This window comes from Phalacrocorax carbo, chromosome 22, assembly GCF_963921805.1.
Source record: "Phalacrocorax carbo chromosome 22, bPhaCar2.1, whole genome shotgun sequence".
NCBI lineage: Eukaryota > Metazoa > Chordata > Aves > Suliformes > Phalacrocoracidae > Phalacrocorax > Phalacrocorax carbo.
This window is the reverse complement of record NC_087534.1, coordinates 4,412,589-4,436,504: the sequence shown is the minus strand read 5'-3', so window position 1 is coordinate 4,436,504 and position 23,916 is coordinate 4,412,589. Positions and strand designations below refer to the sequence as shown.

General features: G+C 50.5%; 1 protein-coding gene across 7 annotated transcripts in view; it reads right to left on the bottom strand.

Annotated features, from left to right (window-relative positions):
• RPS6KA1 (ribosomal protein S6 kinase A1) overlaps window positions 1–17,524 on the bottom strand; it is a 45,072-nt gene extending 27,548 nt beyond the window's left edge. For 2 of the 7 annotated variants that reach the window (XM_064471262.1, XM_064471264.1), the window contains exons 1-3: window positions 15,830–16,004; window positions 9,402–9,446; window positions 7,218–7,283 (exon numbers count right to left, since the gene is read on the bottom strand). In XM_064471262.1, the coding sequence (XP_064327332.1) occupies window positions 7,218–7,283; window positions 9,402–9,446; window positions 15,830–15,892 (174 nt within the window). In that variant the 5' untranslated portion in view covers window positions 15,893–16,004. Of the gene's footprint in view, window positions 1–7,217; window positions 7,284–9,401; window positions 9,447–15,829; window positions 16,005–17,323 lie in introns of those variants that run through there. The other 5 variants (XM_064471266.1, XM_064471268.1, XM_064471265.1 and 2 more) reach the window with 3 other exon arrangements.
• Window positions 17,525–23,916: the final 6,392 nt, after the last annotated feature.

Below are 23,916 nucleotides of genomic sequence, written 5' to 3'. Positions count from 1 at the left end.
CTGCAGCCACAGACAGGCTGTGTCAGCCCCGACGGGGCCGAGAGTGACAGGTACCGGTGTCTGCAGCCACGGGACAGGCTGTGTCATCCCCGACGGGGCCGAGAGTGACAGGTACCGGTGTCTGCAGCCACGGGACAGGCTGTGTCATCCCCGACGGGGCCGAGAGTGACAGGTACCGGTGTCTGCAGCCACGGGACAGGCTGTGTCATCCCCGACGGGGCCGAGAGTGACAGGTACCGGTGTCTGCAGCCACGGGACAGGCTGTGTCAGCCCCGACGGGGCCGAGAGTGACAGGTACCGGTGTCTGCAGCCTCGGGACAGGCTGTGTCAGCCCCGACGGGGCCGAGAGTGACAGGTACCGGTGTCTGCAGCCACGGGACAGGCTGTGTCAGCCCCGACGGGGCCGAGAGTGACAGGTACCGGTGTCTGCAGCCTCGGGACAGGCTGTGTCAGCCCCGACGGGGCCGAGAGTGACAGGTACCGGTGTCTGCAGCCACGGGACAGGCTGTGTCAGCCCCGACGGGGCCGAGAGTGACAGGTACCGGTGTCTGCAGCCACGGGACAGGCTGTGTCAGCCCCGACGGGGCCGAGAGCCCTGGGGCACCCTGCCAGGCTGGCTGCCCGGCTACCGCTCCCCCTCAAGCACACTCCAGCAGGTGGCACTTAGAGCATCTTCAATGCCCAAAACACGTTTCTGTTCTGAAACAGGAGGGTAAGAGCAGCAAGAAGCCATTTCATAAACACCCATTTCCTAAACACCTCTGTGAGAGGGTTCAGCACTCCCAGAACAGGGGGGATCTACCAACGGGTAAAGGGATAAGATGTCCTCTCAAGCAAAGCCTGAGGTTCAAGAATGGAGGAGGCAGAAGGTGCCTCACACAGCAGAACTCCCGTGGCAAGGCAAGCCCTTCCGCTTCACAACAACCTTTTTGATCTGTTTTTAGCCGACTCATTTGACCAGGAGCACCAAAATACTGCCTTATGCCAGAGAGCTCAGGTCCCTTGTGGGATGGAGAGCAGGGAGGCTCAGGCCCAGGCACCCCCCTTTGCACTCCCTGCTCCCCTCCCTGCTCCTGGCTCTCCCCAGGGGCATTCTGGCACCAGACCCTGCAAGTTTCTTTAAAAAAAAATTTTAAAGAAAAAAATCTCTCCACCCTTTCCAGGCACTACAAGCCACAGCTGGCCAGGATCAGCTGACAATGAGCAGTTTGGGCTCAAGATACAAGCTCAGACAAAACATCTTCCCAAACCTCACCAAGACTTTCCAATAGCTCTCCTGTGCCACTGCAGCCTGCCGCGGAGCTGCGGGAGAAGCACTTGCAGCTGGCAGGACTTTGCACCCAGTGAAATGAGATGCCAGAGAGGAAAACACCTTTAACTGCCAGGAGATAAGGAACTACTTAATTATGCAGCTTCTACAGAACAAATTACTCTCCATTTAGAAAGTGCAAAGGATACTGCCTCCCTTTTCTGCAGCCCTACCCATGTTTCCCAGCAAGGGGGAAAGGTCCACTCCCAGCAGATTCAGATCACCTCGTGCTTTGATGGTGGTAAAACCAGGAGATCCCTTCCCAGGCTTTTCTAAATGAAGAATATTACTCTTAGGAACCAGCATTAAAGCACTATCCTCCATCTAGGCATGATGAAGTTTTGCTACTTTCAGTACAGAAGATGAAAGCTCCTTCTAACTGAATTATAAAATATAATGCTGGTTTCAAAAAGAGAACCAAGACTTGTTTGCTGCCCCTGGAGTTATCGTGGGATGTGGAAACTATTCTCTATCACAGGAACGCAGGAATTCCATACTCCTCCCACAGCACACATGCTGCCGGCAGTTTTCTTTCGCAATAAGACACATGAAAAGTGGTCTCAGGACTTGGTAAAGCCTTTGCTTGGTACCTACCAGGTTTTGGTATGTGGAATAACCCACCTCTCTCCCACCCCCTGGGACAGATACATGGGTGAGATACATTGAGAGAAAAGAGATCGTCACATTTTCATGGTGGCTTTGAACGTTATCAATGTTAAAAAACCCCCCACGCCCAAAACACCCTGAGCTGTGTGTTACCAACACCCTAGTGAGAGCATACAGGATGAGCGCCTGTCGCAGCAAAGCACAAGTTTTTCATTTAAAGCTTGCAAAAAATAGTGATCCAGCCGGCGGCCGCCCCCTCCGTGGCTCAACCGTGACACAGGCACACACGTGCTGGGGACGGGACTGTAACGTGAAGATCGCCATCCAGCCCCTTCCCAAACATCACAGTACAGGAATTACAGTCACCCTGAACACTGGGAATAACATGTTTTGTTCTGGTCCCCCAAGATAGGAAAAATGCTCTTTTAAGGAGCTTTCTTCCCCAGCTCTGTCCATGCGGAGACCCTGGGGCTCCCTCCCGGTGCTGCTGCACTAAAGGAGTGAGCCCCAAAGACCACCGCTGACCCCAGTGCCGGTGCTCTCTGGCTGGCCTGATGATGGTGTAGGGCCATCGTCTCCCCCTCTCTGTAAGCAGACACTGCACATTCCCGATCTGTAGCCGGGCCAGCCTGAGCCATCCAGTTAAATACACCTCTCTGATGGCGAGGAAATCAATACCGCCAGGTCTCAGAGCGCTTACGGGAGCACAAAAAGATTGTGTTCCCAGTGCATTTGGTATTCCCAGAGCCACGCCACAAGCTCTGCTGAGACTGAGGTTTCAAGTACAAATGAGGGATAAACACCTTCATTTTCCGTATCCGAAGGGGTGACATTTCCCAACTGCGCACTCCAGGACCGGCAAGGGAAGGACCTGGATTTCACGCTGCAGCTGGGAAACCCTTTCTGCCTCAGAGCACTGTTGCAATGAGATCAGCTGGGGTTTCTGGGAGGCAATGCTGCTGCCTCCCTCACTGCGGAGGCAGCCCCAGGCACACAGCGAGTGGTTTTTCCTACAGGCGAAGGAGAAGGGCTCCCGGCCAGGCAGAATTCCTTAGAGGAGAGCTGGGACTGTTCCTCAGCCCCGTGGAAGCCCTGGGAAGGCAGCACAGTGCAACCGGCGGGGAAAAAGTTATTGCAGCTTCACCTGGAGCTATGGAAGGAATTTACTGCTTGTGTCAAAACTAGGCTTTGACTTCCAAATAAAGCTGAGATTTGTGAAGCTGCAGGAGCTTCAGAGAGACTGCTTGCGTATGCAGGGAGAGTCCTGGATCAGCACCTGAGCCAGCCATGGAGCCAGTGACCCCCCGACAAACCCAGCCCAGGGGACTCAAAGCTCCCAGTTGCTGGGCTGTCACACTCCAGAGACCCAAGGCCACTGACCCCTTAAAAAATCAAATTACCAAAAAACTAAGTAAGCTACTTAGTTTGAGCTCTTCGGGGCCCTCTCCGTGCCAGGCCTCTGCTGCTGTCCCTGGCGCAGAGGGAGCTGCCACCACCCCAGCCCCTGCGGCCAGTCTCCATCCACCTTTCCCTCAGTCTGAGAGGAGCCCACCACTCCTCCACCCCTCCAGGGAAGTGCCGGCAGAGCTCCGGCCTTGCTCACGCTTCCTCCGGGGTCCGCAAAGAACTTGGCTTCAGCGACTCCGTGCCCTCTGCCCCTCCAGCTCAGAGAGCTGGGGGAAGCCTGCCCGAGGAGGGGCTGGCAGGAGGATCCCTCACTCTGCTGCAGGCTCAGGAACTCCTTTAACTCTGATGGGGAGAGGGATGACACAGGTTTCCTCCAGTCACGGCAAAAGATTTTTTTTTTCCTTCAATAAGAGACGCGGAGCTTGAGGCAGTTTCTATTGACCCACAAGGGGATGGAAATGGAAGAGAAGAAACCGGAGCAGTTTTGATGGGTCAGCACGCCATGTGTGAGGGCTGTTTGAGCGCTGCTCGCCAACTCTGCAGACTCTGCTGCATTCCTCGTGTGCAAGTCCTGTAAACTGACCCCTCTTCAATTATTCATTAGAGTCTGCAGCTCATCAGAGACTCTGCTCCTCAAAGAGGCATTTATTTGTTGTGTTTTTATTTTTTAAGAGCTCAGAAGCTTGCTGTTAACCATAGCCCGGCCTTGCCAAGGATGAAGAGCAAATGCTCTGTCAGGAACAAGCCAGGCAGCTGTCAGGCATTACATTAAAAACAAACACACTTGATTACTTCAACTGACAAGACAGAGCAGCCAGTTTAAACTAAGAGCTTTACCACTGACAGACTGAAAAAGCCAAACGTTAAGAGGGCGGCAATAGCTGCAGCCCAGTCCCTGCGGTGCAGAGGGGAAGGCAGATTTCCAGGCACCACCGTGCCATCCTCAAAACGTTCTGCTCCCACCAGGTTATCCCAGGTCCTGCACAGCCCTGGGGGACCAGACCGGCTCTTCGCCGAGCGGCTGGAAGCAACAGAAGAGGGGCAGTGGGCGCAGAAGGGATTTGCTGAGGTACCTGTCTCTTCCCACGTTCAAAAGCTTTCCAGTTCTTGGAGAAAACAGCAGCAGCTGTGCAAACACACCAGGCCTGTTTCAAAGCAGAGCATTTCACTTGTTTGTTTTAAAACCCTTCACGTTAAGAGGCCGCAATTAGAGTGGTGTCCAGTAGTGATGAGGATCACACCACTGCGACATGTCTTCTGTCAACAAGGTTCGCAGGCAGCCTGGAGCTGGAGTTCATGTGCAACACTGGCAGCAAGCAGCCTACGCAACGAGAGCCCTCCATCACCTGGGCACCAGGTGGGCATGCAGGGCTGGCCCTTCGGTGGCCAGCAGGTCTCAGACGAGACTTTCTTTCTCCCCCGCTGTGAAGAGAAGGTGCTTAAAGCTTCCCCTCCGATCACCCACTTAGTGATGCAGCTCCAGAGGAGACAGGACAACTGTTCTGCCAGTCAGCGAAGCCTACAGCGAGACGCACAGCGCAAAGCCTGGGTGACGGAGAGAGGGACTGTTGGAAAGCAGAGCTAGGAGCAAGCACTGATGCAGTATGCCACGACGGAGCAGCACAGAGTCTTCCTCTCTCACATCCTGCTGGAGAAGCATGAAAAATTCCCAGCTTGTGCCTAGAGGTCAGAGCAGGATTCCTCACCAGCAGTGAAGTCCAGCCTGCAGGAAAGCCCGGTGAAGAGCTGTGCTTGAGTACCTCAGCTGGTACATAATGAGTTTAGCAAACATAAGAATCAGCCTTATTTCTAACAGCAGACTACTGCTACTGAAGCACACAGAGGACTGGCACAGAGCAGCCTCACATCTCTCAGCTATCACAGGTAAATGGCTACAACCGTCCTTCCTCCAAGTCATCCCAAAGAATTACAATTCAGAGCTGTGGCTGCCACCGCACTTTGTCATCACTAGACTGTTATAGCAGGGTGTTTCACCCGGAACGACACAAACTAATGTTAATGCTGGTGATGCAAGTATTTCTCTGGCCCAAAGTGTCTGTGTCCAGGGCTCCTACCTTGAGCCTCCCTTGCTGAAGATGCTGTGGGGGCAGATCTTTCTGCAAGCTTTACTTGGTCAGGACACGATAAATCAGCAGGAGCTATTCAGCTCTTGGAAAGAGCCCTGTTTTCCCATTTACTGCATCCCACAGCTACTTAACAGCAAGTCCCAGCCTAAGCAGGTGGGGCACCTCATGCCTGGTGTGCACAGCAGAGCAAGCCCTCGCTCTGGTCTCAAAGGTCTATTTTATGGTGTGAAGCAGAGCTGGAAGAGGTTACTTATTCGCTTCCCCAGTTTTCACTGCACACTGTGATTATCACCCAAGAACAAGCTGATCAGCACTCCCAGCCGTGCCAACATTACCTTCAGAGAGGGAGTGGGCACACTCAGCACTGCAAATCCACTCCTCTGCTCTTCATTATGAAGTGATTTCATTAATTGTGTGTTGTACTTTCATGCATAATTCCTCGCACTTGGCACCTTCAGGGAGCACAAGGCTCACCCCTCAGCCAAGCTGGCTGCAGAGCAGGCTGTAAAACCCCAATTATCAGAGGTTCCATTTTTCCACTGAATTCAAGCCCTCTGTTGCCATTCCCCAACTGAACAAGGACCATTGCCTACCTGACAATTAAAACCTAAATAACATAGGAGAGAATGAGGTTCAGTACCTAGAGACTGACGCACAGCACTGCCGATTAACCCCTGGAGCAGAGCAGCTTTTGAGAGCAAGGCAAGAGATCGCCCGTTCTGCTCCTGACCAGCGCAGAGACACAGCTGAGGTTAACCCAATGCTGTCACAGGAGATGCTTCTCTCGGTGCCAGCCCAGGCTGTGTCAAAGATGACAGGTAGAAGAGGAAGAAAGCAAGCCCTGAAATGCAGAGAATCAGGATAGTAGTCCTGCCTGTAAGCAGCAGTCCTGCTCCTCTACCACCAACATGAATGTGAAAGAGCAGCTCTTCTGTTCAGCATCCTGCAGACATTGCACTGACACCTTGCACCAACTGCGCTGCTGCTATCCTAAAGCCAACATCAAATTTAAACAGGGTCAGACACCACCACCGAAGAGGAGAGGAAAACAAAAAAGCCATCCTTGTACCTCTTTGCCAAAGGCCCCTGTTCAATATAGCGTTGAATTAGCAATTTGGTTTCAGGGATGTGGCCAGGTTTGCCTGGCACATTGCAAACTCTTACAGTAGAGACACACTGAGAACATCCAGGTAAGCAAGGATTTGGGGATGAGCAATCTAGGATTGTGCTCGCTGTCTGGAGAGGGTTTGGCTTGGAATTCCTGATGGCCACAGAGCTGGAATGCTGTTGGGATGGCCCTGACTGCAGAGGGAGGCAGGCACTCCAGACAGCTCTCTGCCCAACCTGTAGGATCTTGCAGGCATTTCCAAGATACTCAGATAAACACACCGAGGTACAATGCTTGCAGGGACTTGTGTACCACAATTGTTCTTGAAAGGTGGGAATCCACACAGGAATAAAAGCTGCAAGAAGTTGTGAAATGCACCAGCTGTTCTCGGTAGGAAGCTGACTTGGAGCTACAAAGGCAGGTAGAAAGTACCAGATCACAGCCAGCCTGGCCCAAAACATCCTGTCACTACCTCTGCGGTGACTATTTCATCATGTTTCATGCCCAAAGACCCTAATGTGTAACAACAGCAGGTGAGATGATGACAGAGGAGTTAGACTGCATCAGTCTCGCGCTACCAGCTGCGAAGTTCCCAACTCTTTTGAGGAACTCTTGGGTTTCCTCCTTTGCAAAGTGTCTTTGGTTAATGCCCAGGCACATAACGATTGTACTTCTTCGTATACAGCAGCATCCTACTTACGGGGACAGGGGGAGGGATGGCGCTTCTGCGTGGGTGTTGAGCAATCGCCGCTGTCGCTGCTTCAGGCTATTTTTAGAAAAGATCACAGAATTAGCTGCAAAAGGATAGCAAGTACAAACCTAGAGTAAAGGTGCCTCTTCCCCTCAGAGCTCTCCACACACAGCTAGGACAGAAGGGCATGGGAGGGATCCTGAGCAACCTTCAACTTGAGAATAGCCAAGCTCAGATGTCTACTGCCGCTTCCTTCTCCTTCCTTAGTCCTTGTTGTGGGTGGAGCCAGTGCCAGAAGCTGCTGCTGACGTCTACCCCGAGATGAACAGAAAAATCCATAGATGCTCAGTGCGCGGCCTGCCTCCCCCATCTGCAGCATCACAGCTCGTTCAGAGCGCCAGGGTTTGCCCTGAAGTTGAAGGTATGTGTTTATAGCAGGGATTTCATTCGTCTGTGCTGGTAGCAAACGTACCTTGTACAAACTTGGAAAACGCAACCGAGCTTATTTCAGGAGCACGTAGCAGGGCTTCATGCGTTCAAAAGTTACCGAAAATGGGATTGTCAGACACCGCTCACAGGCATTTTGGCCTCAGGGCCTTGGAAAAGTGGAAAGCAGGACACCTGCATGTAGCACAGGGCCCTTGTGGTTTCCCTGCTGTGGGATGTTGACAACTTGCCGGCTGCTCTGCTCCAGCTCCCCAGCTGCAAAGGGGACTTCACGTCCATGTCCCGCAGAGGGACAGACACAGAGCAGCAAAGAGAGCCCCAAATGCTTTTTGGCCTCTATCGCATGATCGTTCTGTGGGGCTGCATCTACAGATGGAATCAGCCAGGGTTTGTCCCAGCGATGTCCTTCAAAGAAAAAAATTTTCAATTATTTTTAAAGCAACATCCTTCAGTGGCTTTTACGGGAAGGCAGTTTAGCCAAGTGTTTGAAGATGAAAGAGGCAAAGTCTCAAGTCTTAGAAGCCCAGCTGGAATCCAACCAGAAGAGGCTTTTTTTTTCCCCATGCCAGAGACGCAGGCACAGTGAAGAACCGTAAAACCACTACTCTCAGGGGAGGGAAGTGCACAGTCTCATTGACCTGAGTTCATCTGACCCACACCAGATTTCTTGCAGGCCACTGGAAAAGTGCCAGGCCAGCAACTGGGACAGAAACGCAGAACAGGTAGTTAAGTTGTAGTGGCAATGCTAGGATTCCAGCATAAGTTCCTGGAAGACAACTGGCTGAAAAGTAGACAATTGGTTTTTAGGTTTAAATTTCTTTTACTAAAAATACGACAGTAACCAACTGGAAAAACAATAGAATAAGCCCCCATGGCCTTTAGCACGGATGATGATTCAGACAGAGAAACTGCTACAGGACAAATGCTTGACAAGCCGTTCAGCAAGGTCTCCCAAGCCAAACACGTAATGTCATTCTTCACAGTTACAGCATCTATGTATCAGAAAAGGAAGTCCTGAAAGGCTTATGATTTCAAGGCACCAATATGGCTCTTCTGCCCTGCAGTTAGGAAATACGCATGCTAACAACCTCGGTCTCATACTCGGAGAGGGCTCACATCAAAGAAATCAAGTCCTTTGACATCATGCTGCTCACGTGTGAAGCAGGAAGAGCTTTAGGTGTCTGAAGAAGGCCTCGCAGATTAAGACCCTTGCCCAAAATGTGGAAGACAGCAGTTCAGTTCCCTCCACCATTCCCTGCTGATGTTAACAGGGACGCAGAGGGCAACTTGACAGAAGAGAAGCTTCTCCTGGCCCCACCAAGGCAAGAGAATAAACAGATACCAGGCGCTCAGCAAGGGCAGCAGTGCCAAAACTATCAAATACTCTTGTATTCCTCATCCCGTTTGGCAAGATCACAACATAGAGAAGGGTGTAAACACGGCACTGAAACACCCCAGGGATTCTCGCTCCTAGCCCTCTGCTACGGCCTCCAGTCCATCTCCTGTGCACTGGGCTGAGGTAGCCCTTTGGGAAATTTTCCAGATATGTTTGGATGACCAAAGGGACAGGCAGGAAGGAGGTTTATCTTTTCTCTTCCCCTACTCCAGTCCCTTACACTCCCACATACACTCATCCAGATTACAAAGCAGCAACTTACAGGATTCCAACCCATTCCCCAAGTCAGCTCACACCCCACATGCAGCTCAGAGAGATGACTTAAAGACATAACCCCAGGGCATTTTTACCTTGGATGGAGGATTCCCACCTTCTTCTGGAGCAGCCTGCCCATTCTGCAAAGGAAGAGAAGCCGCCGTTAGGACACGCCAGGCACAGGACTGCTCCTTACACCCCCTTACAACGGCTTTTGGCTTTGAGAGCCCTTGGTGCAGGATGAACGGGGAGGATGCCACTTTCAGACACGGTACAAGATGGCTGAACACTCCCCACACACCTAGGGGTCAACGCAGCCGCACCTTCGCACCCTTCCCGCACCCACCCTGTGGCTGCCCCTCCACTGTTTCTCTGGGACTACTGGATGAAGCAAGCAGGGGAGATCAGGTGAAGACGGGAAAGCAGCGCTACAGTGCGGTTAACAGTCATTTTGCCATGACGTTGGCTTCGATATGAACATTTATCAGTTATTTATTGCCCTATCGCAGCTGATACCGCTGCAGGAAATCCGCACCACCTGCTTGGCTCCAGGCCACCTCTGGCCTGCAAGTCCAGCTTCTGCTGCTGGAGCTCTGCACAAAGTCACAGCAGGTGACCTGGACCGCCTGGAGTAGCATCAGCTGGTCACACTGAGCACTGAACCAGAGACGTATCAGGTTCAGCACAGCACCGTGCCTGGAGAAGCCAGCAGGAGCAGAAGTGGGTGGGATTTAATTAGACGTAGATAGAGCAGGATAAGCACGTACAAAAGGTTTTCTGCAGACTGTGGAAAAAAACAAGGGCAAGAAGATTTCGCTTTGACGTCTATTTGCACTACAGTCTCAGGCTCCAAAAATTCATGGAAGTCCTCCTCCTTTGAAAGAACAAGGCAAATTTTTTCACTTTTCTTTAGATGTTATGGTCCAAGAGAGGAGGTGCAATGCAACTGCATTTCAGCCTCAGATTCTTAGATGAATACCTGGTTTTTAGAGTCTTTCAGGAACTTAACAGAAGTAAAGCTAGCTCCTTCCCTGGAGAAGCAAGGGGACATCAACCTGACATCTGTCTTAGGACAACACTATCCCCTTCTCCCTCTCGGGCCACCTTTAACTTACTTCCTTTTAATACAAAGCAAAACTTACAATTGTTGATCTTGAGGGAGCTTTGGGGCTGCTGAGAAAACCTCCCTCTAATGCTGCACTCACTTTCTATAACATTCAATGGATGCTTCGAGGTTCACACTCTTCTGCTTCCTGGAGGAGGTCATCACTGCTGCTTTTAAACCCCTCGGCTGCCTGCTCGCGGCTAGCTTACAATAAAAGGTGTGATGTTAAAGAGCTACATTTAAGCACAAGTTTAGTCTTCAGATAGTTCAAATCCACAGACAATAGTCCAGAGTCTCCATATATTTTCATATTTAGGTCTCTTCACTCCCACCTCAGCCCAGCCTGTGCTGCCTGCAGAACAGCTGAGTCCTACCGCAACATGGAGTACCACCACACCAGCTGGGAAGAAGAGCTGCCTCTTGGCCCAACGCTGGCCCTGCAACATTTACATTTATATGAACCCACTCTGAGCTCCACAAGTCACCTTAGTACCAGCTTAAATCGGGCTTAAGTTCCTAAGTATTTTCAGCCAACACAAGCAAGTTCTTCCAGAGGAACGTTGCCCTGATGTTCATATGGAGCCCTTGGTGCCACGAGCACAAAGAATAGCCAAGAAGTGAAGTAAGATTTTGTGTTTATGTACGTATGGGATCTTTGTCTCCCCCACACAGAGGGGGGAGACACTGTGCTCAAGATAACCAGACTTGGAAATACACTTATGTTTACTGGCTCAGCTGTCACTGATCAACAACTCATACCTCGCTGCTAATCAAAACCACAGCTCAGGGCGGGCTGTTTATGTCTAAAACAGCTTAAGAAGAGGAATTTCTGTGTTGTACAGAGGGAAGCAGTGCCTAGCTCATGGTCTGCAGAACAGATCTACAAGGCACGTGTCAGGAGAGGGGTGAGCTGATGCATGGGACAAGCTCTTTTATTCCCCTGGGAAGACTAGCACATGGTGAGTGAATGCAGGGTCTCTCCAGCCCTTCAGCTTCAAGGATAAGCCAGGAGACACCGAGTTCTACCTCTGGACCTGCTGGACCTTTTGAATGCTGCATTTCATCAGCTCCCTGCCCTGAAGAACACTTGTCCTACACACTGCTGTTGAGAGAAATCCATCCTACCTGGGAAAATGGAAGGCACGTGGAAAAAAGAGAACACCATCCACGCCAGGGAGGTTTCCTGGGCACATAGGTCCATGGTATCAGAGGGATGAAGCTCCTGATGGAATAGTCACTTTTTCAAGCTGACATAAGGCAGATGGGTAAGGAGAGAAGTATTTAGAGCCAAGTGCTTTCCTTCCACCCCAGAGCAAAACCAGTCTTTATTCCCTCATATGGAATTCAAGAGCCATTTATAAGCACCCAAGATGGAAACACACAACTACAAACTCATCACCTCCTGAGATAAAATATGGCCATTCACCGCATCGTAAGTAGGGCTGAAACAGTTTGTGGGTTTCTTGGTTTGTCATTTGTCTCTTTAAAATGCTTTATTCCTGCACCACCACCCCCTGTACACCACGCAGAGCTTGTTAGCGAGTGCACGCATTTGCCTCCGTGCCAGATACCCCTTACAACACATTGTTCTCGGGGTTGGCAAGGAGCCTCCTGAATGCCCTACTCCAAAAGCAGCCCTGAAGATCTCCCCGCAGGCAGCAACCAGGCAACACCTGCTGCAGCAGGGAGGCACAGCTCCTTCCCTTGGGTGCCCAGGGCAGTGAGGAGCTGATGCAGGTAGCGGCAGAACAGGGCTTGTGCTACCAAGAAGGGCAGCAGCATGAGCCTCACTGGGGTCCAGCAGCCTTTCCCTGCAGCTTTGCAGCCAGCACTGCTCTGGGGCGAGCAGAAACGGGGATTACAGAGCTAATCTGATGGGCACGTGGAGCAGCAGCCTGGCAGCGAGGGCACCTCCGGGCGAGCAAGAGCTACAACTACCCAAGAGGTAACACAAAAGCCCTTCTGCACACATGCTGCTCTGATAAGTTTTCTTAATAGGATGCAGAAAAGTATACTGGAAAACAAGTGCATTGGGTTACACAACTGCCAGCCTGGCCAAACTTGGGAGATATTTATCTTAGGACATCTTGCATTTTAAATCCCTTTAATTCCACATAATCCGCAGCACAGGGAGCAATTTACAGAACAGGACAGTGCTGCTCTGATCTGAAACCAGGACAAGTCTCACCCCTGCCAGGACCGTGCAAGACTATGCCCACTCCTGCTGCCATCAAGGGCTGTGCTCTATAGTTAGCACCAGCAGCACAAATCATCCTGGATTATCGACAGCTCTGCGCAGAAAAGCAGTGTGCTGCTATTTCTGGACCTCTCGGCTTTGACTAGCCACTTTTGAGAAGCCCACATACAACAAGTGTACCAGATACCCAAAGATGCTCTTTCACCCAACTTTGATGAACCATGAGGCATCCAAGCAGGAAGGAGTGGGGGAAGAAACCCTTCACCCCAGAGCTTCTGCTAGTTTGACACAAGAACAAGGCATCTTATTCTTATCGTTAAGTGGAATTTATGGATCTTGCCTGTCACAGTTCAGAGAAATGAAATGATTGTGCAAAAATAAAGGTCTCCAAAAGAACTCGCATAGCCCAGACCGAGGAGTCTACACACAAGACATATCAGAGACAAAAGTTGCTTGGCTTCCTCCCCTATCTTTTTGATCATTGTTTCATGCATTGTTCAGCTAAGATGCTTGAAAAAGATAGTTATTCATGAACAGCTCCCGCTCAATAAAGGATGATACAGATATACAGGCAAAAATAATTAGCTTGAAGTGGTTGGGCTTGGCATAATCTCATGAGTTGTGTTGCTGTATGTTTGTGCAATAAGACAAGAGCTTAAAGAAAAGCGTAGCCCTGATGACAGTATCCATCGCTATGGTGATGAAGTCATTCAGCTCCTCTCTTTATGACTTGTACTTGCCCCAGCCAGATTTTTCTACTACATAAGCAATATTCTGAATAATATAAGCAGCAGAGAGAACAGGGGCTGGGGAAAAAAAAAAGGAAAAAGTATTATGAAGCTAGTTCTGTCCCCAGGACAGAGGGACTTGTCTCCTGCAGTGGATCAGTTCAGGCTCCCACTGCCACCCACTCCCATGCATTTCTCTTGCCAGGCTGAGCTCTGGTGGGCCGGGACAAGGGGCACCAGTGGGGATAAGGGGCACCAGCCGTGACCCGTCGCCAGCAGCTGACGGCCAACGCTCCCAGAGCGCAGTGGAAAAACCCAAAATCCCTTAACAATAGGGCTGATGCCTCCACCAGCGCGGTGACAGCACCTCTGCTCCGTGACTCAGAATGCAAAGGTTGGAGGAAGCCGGTTTCTAACCTGGATGGCAGCGATCCCAGGGCAATTTACGTAACTGGCATTCCAGAAAAGTCTCCTCGGTTTCTCAGTGGTGCCACCTTGCCCAGGAGTGGTGAAAACTTTCTCCTTGGGCCCTTACCCTTGGTGAATTTAACCTCTCAAGGTGCAAAACTCCCCCTGAGCTCTAGTCCCTCTCCGCTGTTCGCAGATTCACTGCCGGATCTCAGGGAACCCTCTAACATCTGGCCCAGGCAATGGCAGCCCCGTTTATAGGTGAAGAACATCCACGTTATTTTCCTCCCTGGAGTCAAGCAGACCTGCTCACCTCAGAACAAAGGGAGCTAAATTGCTAACTTCCCACTTGTGATCACTTGTAAAAAGTCTGATCCTCAGAAACCCCACCTGCAAGCGGTTCCTGACCCTGACCTAGAGCTCCGGCCAAGGTGAGGTGGGGGAAGGGGATAGCTCAGAAGCCAGGCCCTCCAGTTTCAGTTTACAATTAACACACCCGTTACTAATGCAATGGGGAAAACAGTCCTTGCTGCTGCCATGATCTTCACAGCTGACTCGGGCTGACAAAACCGGACCCCCCGGCCATTTCCGCTCAGAAGAGATCCCATGATGCCGACACAGTGCCTGCCTGGCACCTGGGAGACCTGGGATTAAGTAGTAAATGAATCTCACCCACGGCATTCACCGCCCTGGGCACTGGCATTAGTTTCCTCCTACTGCATGTCTAGTTGCATTTTCTGGCTTTTCAGGCTATCTCCCTACTTAGGAAGGGAGAAACCACACAAAAAACCCCCAAAGCCCTCTCTCCCAGCAATAACCTACACCCTGGCTCTGGGCGCACAACGTGGTTTCAGGAATCGTGATCAAGTCACCGCAGGACTTCCCTCCTCTCCCACCTTTGAGCACAGACCCATCCTCATGACTCAAGCGATGCTTCAGAGCAGATGCTCTTAGCCCACCGCCCCCTCGTGCCAGCTGCTTGGCACCCACAGCACAGGCAGACCCTCCGCACAGCACCCGACCCACACTGCGGGGGCTCTGGAAAAGTCGCGCCGTATCTAGTGGATGAAAATCAGGCAAGTTCACCTCCAAATCGCCAGCAGACCTCCCTGCTGTCACCCAGCAGTGGCAAAACGCTGCCTCTGCTCAAAGCGGAGATCTCTTGAGGCAAATTTTAAATAGGAACGAGCAAACCCGACCGATTAACCATCGTGACATCCCTAGGCGCGACAGAGGAGCGCGACAGCATCAAATCCAGCCAAAACGATAGGAAAGCACCAAGGTCTGAGTAAACACCTGGGACAAAAGCCCCACCTCTGAAGAAGCCATCTCTGGTTTCTCCAGGAGAGCTGCTAGTTTGAGTTTGGATGAGATGTTTAACTGAAGAGTGCCAGAGCACAGTGCCTCAGCTGGCTGCTCTGCCACCGGCAAAAACTGCTACAAGCTGTCCCTTTATTCTGAAATGGCTGTGATGTGAGCCTCCAGATGTGGACAGATGCCGTGCACCGTCCTACACATCTGGCTCCGAGGTCTTAATTAGAAGGAAAAGAGCAAAGCAGGAGGGAAGAGCAGCGAAGTGACACAGGACCACGACCGGAGTTTGAAAGGCAGGCCTGGGAGAGCAGCTGGGGCCGGGGAGGCGGAGAGCGAGGAAGCCTGGAGGAGGAATACCCCAAATCTGAGACATTTATTCCCTGGGCCTTCAGCGGGGGCCGTTTTCCTCTGTGTCTGGGGAGAGGTTGGGAGCACGCTGCTCACGCTCCCCGAATAATCAAAGCCCGCAGGGCAGCAGGGGTGCGGGGAGCCGCCGGCTCCCCAGCCCCGCCGCGCACGCACCGAGCCCCGCAGCAGCTCCCGGTACCGCACAGCTCCGGCCGGCTGCGACCCCCCACCCCCCGAACCCACCCCCCCCCCGGGGGAACCGCACGGGGTCACCGCAGCAACCGCGGGGGGGTCGAGGCCGGGGGCCGGGCGCTCCTTTGTTCGGCGGAGACCCCCGGGAGGAGGAGGGGGGGGTTAGGGGAGGCGGCGCGGAGCCCCCCCAGCCGCCGCCCCGCCGGCGGGAAGGGCCGGCGCCCCGCTCACCTCCGTGTCCAGCTGCACCAGCTCCATGTTGGGCCAGGGTTCGGCGAGCTGGGCGAGCGGCATGCTGCCGGCGGGCTGCCCCGCGGGGCTCGGCGGCCAGGCTGGGCGGCGAGCGGGGCCCCGCGGCCGGCACCGGCTCCCCGGGCCGGGCGGGGCGGGGCGGGGCGGCTCCGCCCACCGGGGCGGGGCGGGGCGGGGCCGGGGGGGCGAGGTGGGGCTGCAGGGCGGGGCCCCCAGCTGGGGGCACCCAGCGAGCGGGGGCTGCCGCGGCGCGGCGCGTTCGTTCAGGGACAAAGACGATGGGTCCGGGGGGGTGCGTCAGGGATGAGCCGTTCCCTGCCAGCTGCACCCTTCCCTGATAAATTTTGGGTGCAAACACATCTTAAAACTGCTGGTAAGGTTCTGCTGGCTCCTTGCAAGGTGAGGCAGGCAATCACTGCGCGCTCATGGCTAGCAAGGGAATCCTCAAGGCACCAAGAAGCACCTGAACACCAGTCACCTACTGAAAATGCGCAGCACTCAGTGCCCAACTCTTCCCTGCCTTGGAAAGGGTTCCCCCCCTGCCAGGAGCATCCTGGCGTTTCACTGTACACACAATGCTACATCGCACCACCAGAAGATGAGGTGGTGAGGATAAAAGTGGTGACACAATTCACATCGCTGTTTAAAGCAGGAAACTGCTCTGGGAAATCCGGATTCCAAGTTTGAGATGTGCAATGAGTCACTGCTCATCACCGCCTGCTCATCCCCCCCCCTCCCGCTTCCCTGCAAAATGTGGGTAAAAACCATATCCACCTTTCCACAGTGTTTGGAGAGCCTTAGAAGAGAGGTGACTAAAGCGTAAGTGTAATTCATGGCTATTGTCACCTCCTGGGTTTTTCCAAAAGGAAAAACTTCTCTTCTACTCACTTTTTACCAAACCCCAAAGAACCTCATTTTCCTGTTTCGTTATAAAATTATTTGGTTAAAAAAATATATCTTTTTAAAAGGGTGCATTGCTAAGGTTTGACTTCATCAAGGTGTGGCTGGAAATATTAATTTAATAAGCCTAAGTGAAAGCGTATACAGCTGGGGTTTGGCACTCTGAGGGCAGCTGTCCCAGGATGCCGGGGCTGTACAGCCCCTCAGCCTGTTCAGAGAGGGCAGCAAACTCCGAAAAAGCTGAATTAGGACAGAGCCCAGCACTTTGAAACATTCCAGTTAATCTTCACAGCACTTGAAGCTAATCTGTAAGTCATCATCAGGACCTGCTTGTGATTTAGGCTGGAGCTGTCAACCTTCTTGCATGTGGGGGAATCGAGTGTAGAAAATTCCCACAGTGACAGTAAGTGTTGGAGCCAAGCCTGGGAACTGCTGTCTCTGAGTCCTGTGCTCAGAGCCCCCCTCTGTGCTGCAAAGCGTTGGAGCCCCAGATGAAGGCATTAAATAACACAAATCCACCCGACTGGTACTAAGTGAGGTCCTGTTATAGCCAATTAAACTCATGTCACTTACTGTTGGAGCAAACTGAAGCAGATCTTGCAGAGAGTTATTCATTCAGCTCCAAAGCTGTCCATCATTTCCCCTTATTGCCTGGAACACAGCGTGCCGCCTGGTGACATCCATCCTCCAGCTGCTGCAACCTGCTTTAAATGGCATCAGTAACACGATGATGTCAATACCGGCATCCCATTTACCTTCTTCATTTGTTTGCAAAACGCATCTCCCATCTCCCTCCCCTTCTGCTCTGCGTGCGTGTCAGACAGGTCTGGGGCAGGAATGCGGAGCGGGGTGAGGGTAGGACAGTGCTCTCCGCGTCCTCTCTGGAAGGAGAACAAAATGAGACGCTATTCTGTGCCCTGCTGTGCTTTAACACCAGGCCCCACGAATCCAGCCTTTGGACAGCACATCCTGGTGCACTCGGAGCTTCCCACCCGGGTGACAAGCCCACAGGGAATATTTAAGCCGTAATGCCAGGCACAAAGGCCATTTCGCACTAGGTGACCCACTGAATGGCTCCCAGCCTCCACAGAGGGTTACGCATGGAAATCAGGCAGGATCAGGTGCTGAGCAGTTACCTGCAGCAGCTGAGGGGATAATCACAGCCAGGCTGGCCACTAACTCCTGGGAAATTTCTGACTCCAAGGTCATGACTGTTATTATAAGCAGTAAAAAAAAAAAAGAGGTTAAAAATAAATTCCTTTTAAGTGTTGAAAAGTGGCAGTCATAGGGTCGTACAGTAACCAGCAGAAAAGCAGGTCTTCATTTTCAAGGTCTCAGTGAAAGGTTAATGGGCAATATCCAGAGGAACCGCTTGAAAGGCAGGGCAAGGCCTATTGCAATTCACTGAGGGAAGGGAGACAGGAACCGCTGCAGCTTCTATCCCCTGGTAGGTCTATTGAGATGCAGGAAGACCTTCATATTTCATGGCAGAAAGACAGGCAGGCTGACCATGAACTTGACAAAAGACAGAAATTATGAAGCTTTACGGAGCCATGACTTTAGGCTGGAAGAGAAAGATGGCTCTAAACCCATGGGTACCGCTGCACCTAAATAAAACTACCAATTTATCCTGCCTACTTCTTTTAATGAAACAGCAAATTAAAGATACTGGGGAGCCCACAAACAACTTGTGCATGGTTACGTCCTGCATCCCTGCAGCTACTTTTATTACAGGGTAGGAGAGGATTTTGCTGAGGTATCTCTACAGTATCCCCAAAATCATACTAACACCCTCCAAAACCATCACAGCAATTCAGCAGCGATGCTGGGTAGAGGAGCTCAAGCCTCTCAACCCCCAGCTACAGGACTCAAAGAGTCCTGTATCTATCTTCTGGCAGAAGCTGTGTGTTATCAGAGTGACCTTCCCTCGATTCCTGCACCAGATAATGCTGAATCGTAGTTGATTAACAGAACATGAAACGTGCCACATGAGATTGCCGGTAAGTCCAGGGCAGGATGTCTGGGTAGGAGAAATGAGGTAGTGGTGTCTCCCAGGGTTTATTTCCTAGTCGAAGAACAGCTATAAAAAGCAGCCTTTATCCTGAAAGCAGGGGACAGAAAGTGTTCTTTGGAGTTGATCAGCAGAGCTTGCTGTTTGGGTGACTGTCACGGCTAAATACAGTGATTAAAACACATATACTGGCATTACTCCGAGACAGTTGCCGGCTGGGGAGAGCTGCTGCTTTGGTAAACAGAGACTCCAGATCAGCCTGACGGCCCTTTTGTAAGCATTGCATTTGCTGAAAATTCAAAATGCTGCAGTTTTACTTTGGTTTTAAAAACATCAAATCCTCCTTAAATACAACTGTAGATATTTTTGCCTCTGCAGCTGGCTGCCTTTTGGTGCGTAACATTTTCCTTTTCAGGGAGGTTGATAATATTCGTTAAGCCAGTTATCCCTAAAGAAGCACTTCCAAAGCCGGCGGATCGAGACTGGTCCTTATCCACGTAACCAGATCCAATTTCTCATTATTCCAAAAGCTGCCCAAGCGATTCTCCTCCTAACCGTACAGTAACCCGGTGCTCCCACAGCTCACCATATCCATTCTTTTTACCGAAGGCAGGGAGCATCTCTCGTTAACTGCCTGCTTCATGCCACGCTGCTTTTACACATATAAGGAAATGCAAAAAGCTTGCAGGCACGAGAACTCGCAAGGCTGAGTCCCAAATGCCTGCTACAATTTAGACTTGTGTAATCTGCTTTGTATTTACGCTAAGAGAATAATTTAATTAGAGGTCGCAGCAACCCTCTTTGTGTTTTGAAGATTGACTAATCAGTTCCGTAGTTCATCGTCACCCCCACTGTACTAATAGGGAAACTGAGTCACGTCTGCAATAGGTTGTCAGGGTAGAACTTGAACTCAACGTCCTGTCTTCTAATCCCCAGCTCTCAATTCACGATCTCATTTCCTTGCCTCTTCTGCTTTGTTTTTCCACTATGAAGGAAGAGATGATAGATCACCTTGTTTTGATCCCAGGGACGCATTTTTCCTTAGTGTGGTACAAACATCTCATTGAAGATATAAAGCAGGGCCCCTGCAAATGAGAAACTTTGGCTGCGTTTAACAGCAGAATCGCGTTTCGCTTTTCTGACAGATTTCTTTCTGTTCCTTAGCACCGCGTGCGATTGCAGCTGCCTCAAATGCCAGCGTTTTCCAAGGCAGGTCCAGGCAGGGGTCGGAATGCAGAAGCTACACCACAGCAGGCAGTGGGCTGAAGAGCTCCTCGGGAGCACAGCCCAGGCAGCTCTCACTCCCCTGCAAGGGGTTTGTGCCGGCGGAAGGCTTATTCACAGAACGAATGCCTTTAACATCTGCCGATGCTTCCTGCCAAGGTGACCATCACGCTACCTCAGGCTCGCGTGCATTTCTGGAGGGGCCTAGCATATCTGAAACTCTTCTCTTTTGCACTATATATTGCATTTTCCGTGCTGGTTCTGCAAACTACCAGCCTGCTAAGGCCACCCTGCTTCTGCGTGCTATTACTGTAAACCACGCCGTTCCTCCATGGACCAGGTCTTCTGAAACATCTCCCAGGCAGCCCCCGGCTTACGCACACACAGCTCAAGCCAGGGAAGAGTTTCGCTAGCAGAGCTGATTAAGCTGTTGGCTCCAGGAAACGCATTTAATTTGTGAATTTTTCATGTATCTCTCAGGAACACTGAACTGCAGGCAAGAGGTGCCTTGAGGAGAGGGACCCATCGGAGCTGGGATGTGCCCTGGGAAGGCAGGGGAGGTGATGGGGAATGAGCTGCTGAGGCACAGAGGCCATATCTGCTGGTTGTCATGGATACAATCGCTGCCAGCCTCCCCGTATCAGTTACCTTCCCTTTCCTGGATGCAAATAAACGAGTGGTGGTCCACTCCTGTTCTGAGGCAGGACACGACCACTGACATTCAAACAGAAGGAGAAAATAATCTGTTTCAAACCTAGACATCTCTTCTTAACATCATCTGAGGGGAGAGTGGGAGGTGACTTGGTTTTTCGGTATTTGAACTATGTGAGTCTGATAATGCTCTGCCCAATTGCGTTCGGTCCTGTCCTAACCTTTGGCTATTTCCTAGAACCTCAGAGGAGCTGTTTTCACAGCTCATCCAGCCTTTGCTCTCACTCAGCCTTTTGGATTCGTGACAAGCTGCTACGGACTTGGACTCCGCCGGCTGCACGCGCTTGCTGTTGCCTCAGCACACACACCCAGGCAGAACTCTGCAGGCTCCAGTGACTTCAGCTCCCTATTTCAAAGGAAAAACAAGAAGTTGAGCGTGGCTCGAACTACACCTGAAAAAGGCTTTTACAAACCCCCATGTGAAATACAAGCAATTGCTTGCCTTTTTTTTTTTTTCATTTTTAACTTTTAAAGCAGGTTTGCAGCCCAGGTGGTGAGTTATTTAGAGTGAGTTACCCAGCAAATTTTGTTTTTCATTAGCATGCAGATATGTTTGTAGTTTATTTCAGTGTAGAGCTATGCGAGGGAGTGATAACATGAAAGAGAAAACTATTAGAAACTGTAAACAGAAGTGAAACTGCCAGGCCTGTTTTCGCTGTCCCCTAGCCAGGGAGAAAGCTGAGAAAACAACACTGCTAAGTACAGTCAGTTTTTATGATTCTTTTAGGTTTAAGAACTTGTAAACAAGTGATGGGGCTTTTATGTGGATACAAATAGATGCCCTCAGTCTTGTCCTACTTACCGAGCACACGAGTCCCAGTTTCTCCAGACAGGATAGGGGAAAACAAAGCACACTTCAACAGAAACCCGGCTCCAGCGAGAGGAAAATGTCATTCCAGTGTTCGCGGTCTCAAGCCTACATCATGCAACTGAACAAGTCTCGTCCTGCTTAATAGAGGGCACACACAAATACCCGACCCTAATTACCCCATTCCACAGTTTGGGACGCCATCGTTCAAAGTGAAAAACCAAAACAGAACAAAGCAAAAGCCAAAGCCAAAACCATTTCAAAATTCGAAGTGAATTTCAGAAATCCTGATGAGAAGCCTAAAGACCCCAGTAAACTATTTTCCTTAGGGGAAAAACCCCACACTTTATTTCTGATTTGTTCAAGACCGATATACTCACGACTGGCAGTATTTTACTTCTCAGTCCACTTACAAAACAGACTGTTGCACACATCCAGCCCTGAAAAGCCACATCCCCAAAATAACCAGAGAAATAAACTTCCAAAACATGAGAAATTACCCTGACTGGGAATATTTTGGCCCGACAACCAACTGTATTACACAGGAAGAGATAATACAAGCAAGATTTTCTAGAGAGGTGTGGGAAGGAGATGCCTTCATCATTCAGGGGGAGAGAAGCAGGTCTCCAACTTTTCTTCTAATAGCACTTGTTTTCCATATTTTAGAAACTGATGAAGACGGTGCAGCAGCACAGATCTGCCTCAGCCAGCTCGCATGGTCAGGCAGCAGATACATCTACACGATGCTCAGTGGTTTCCTTGTCAGGGAGTGAACAGAAGGCACAACAGGTTCAGGGATGTCAGAAACCCGACTACCTGGCAGAAGAAAATCTATCTGTCCCTCATCAGCATTAGAAATAAAAATAAAAAAAAAAAGACTCTGGAGTTAGTGAGGCTCTTAGATATTTTGCAGCGTTGCACGTCTCGCAGCACACCGTAAAACAGTGCACAAATACAAGGTTGGTACTTTGCTGCTTGGCTATTTCAGAATATCCCCTCTCTGCTCCCCTGGAGACAGGATCAATACCTGACAGCGGAAGAGAATTTGCTAATGGTGGAGGAACTTTTTGTTTCTGCTTTTTAAATTGCTCTTTTCCTCCCCTCACCTTCACAGTGAGTAAAGGAAGGGAGCTTGGAGACTGCTCTTCAGACATTTCTCTTTCGAAAAGAGGCACTTGTGTTACACATTAGGAACGTAAAGACTGTCCAGCTGGGCCTTTTCTGGCTCTCCGAGGAGAGGCTTGGTCCATTTCTCATGAGTTTATCTAGAGTACTTATACCTCTGCTGAAGAGGGAGGAACCACTTGATCCTCAATTAGAAAAAATCCTCTTTCAGGAATTATTCTCTAGTGACTACACAGGCATTCAAAGTTCAGCCCAAAGGGTTTTCTGTTAGCAGGCTAAAAATCCACCTGCCCCATTCTTGCGTGCTGCTCTCATTTCATTGTCATACTCCAGAACTGCTTGGAAAAGATAATTTCTAAGATCAAATGCAAGAAGCTTACTTTTATCTTTCTTCCGCTAAACTTTGTGGGCACCCATGAGATCGAAAGCCATCTCTTTGTTAAGTTGTGGTTGCATCTTTCCTCTGTCACTATAAAGAAGGGAGGGTAGTGTTGCTCAGACGGTAAAGTTTTACTACTGGGGACTAAATATCTGTTACAGAGAAATGTCCCCCAAAATTCATATTCAAGAATTCATAAAATAAGCACATAAAAATTTAAAATAATCAAAGGCTGCTGAATGCAGAGAAAAACCTCCAGCACCCAGAGCGCTGAGGCGACACGTCCTCACCGTCGGTGGGATCTCCCGTCTTGCTCCCCTCTGCATTGCTCACACATGTGTCTCCAGCTGCTGAGGAACAGCAATTTACAAAGTAAAAACTTCAGCGACGGGTATTTTGTCACCCGATGGATAGATAAAAGCTTCAGCGCACACTGCTTTGTAGCAATAAAGTTTTTGCCAGAGGCAGCAAGCATTTTAAAAGGTTCCAACTCTGGAATACGGTTTAAGTTTTGCCGCTGACTTCAGTGACAGCAAAAATGAGGCTTGCATGGCAGGTAACGACTCCTTTCACCCTTTTTCTGTGGGAAATCAGATATTTGATCTCAACCTGGTTTCAGAAAGTCCTGGCCGGACCTGCTGTCTTATTTGTCTATGTAATGCCTGCACAGAATCATTTTCCCCCTAACCTAAAAAGCCACTAACGTAATGTTGGAGATAAATGTCCTGTGGCAGCAGCCCAGCATAAGATACTGTGGAAACAGGGTCAGTGTGTTGGAAATGGATAATAAATAACATCTGATGTAACATTATTTAACTCAAAAGTCTCCTCTCAAATTTAAGAACCCTGGGGTATGCTACAGGCTTTGAAATACTACAAGAAACACAGTGCTATTAGCCGTTAATGCT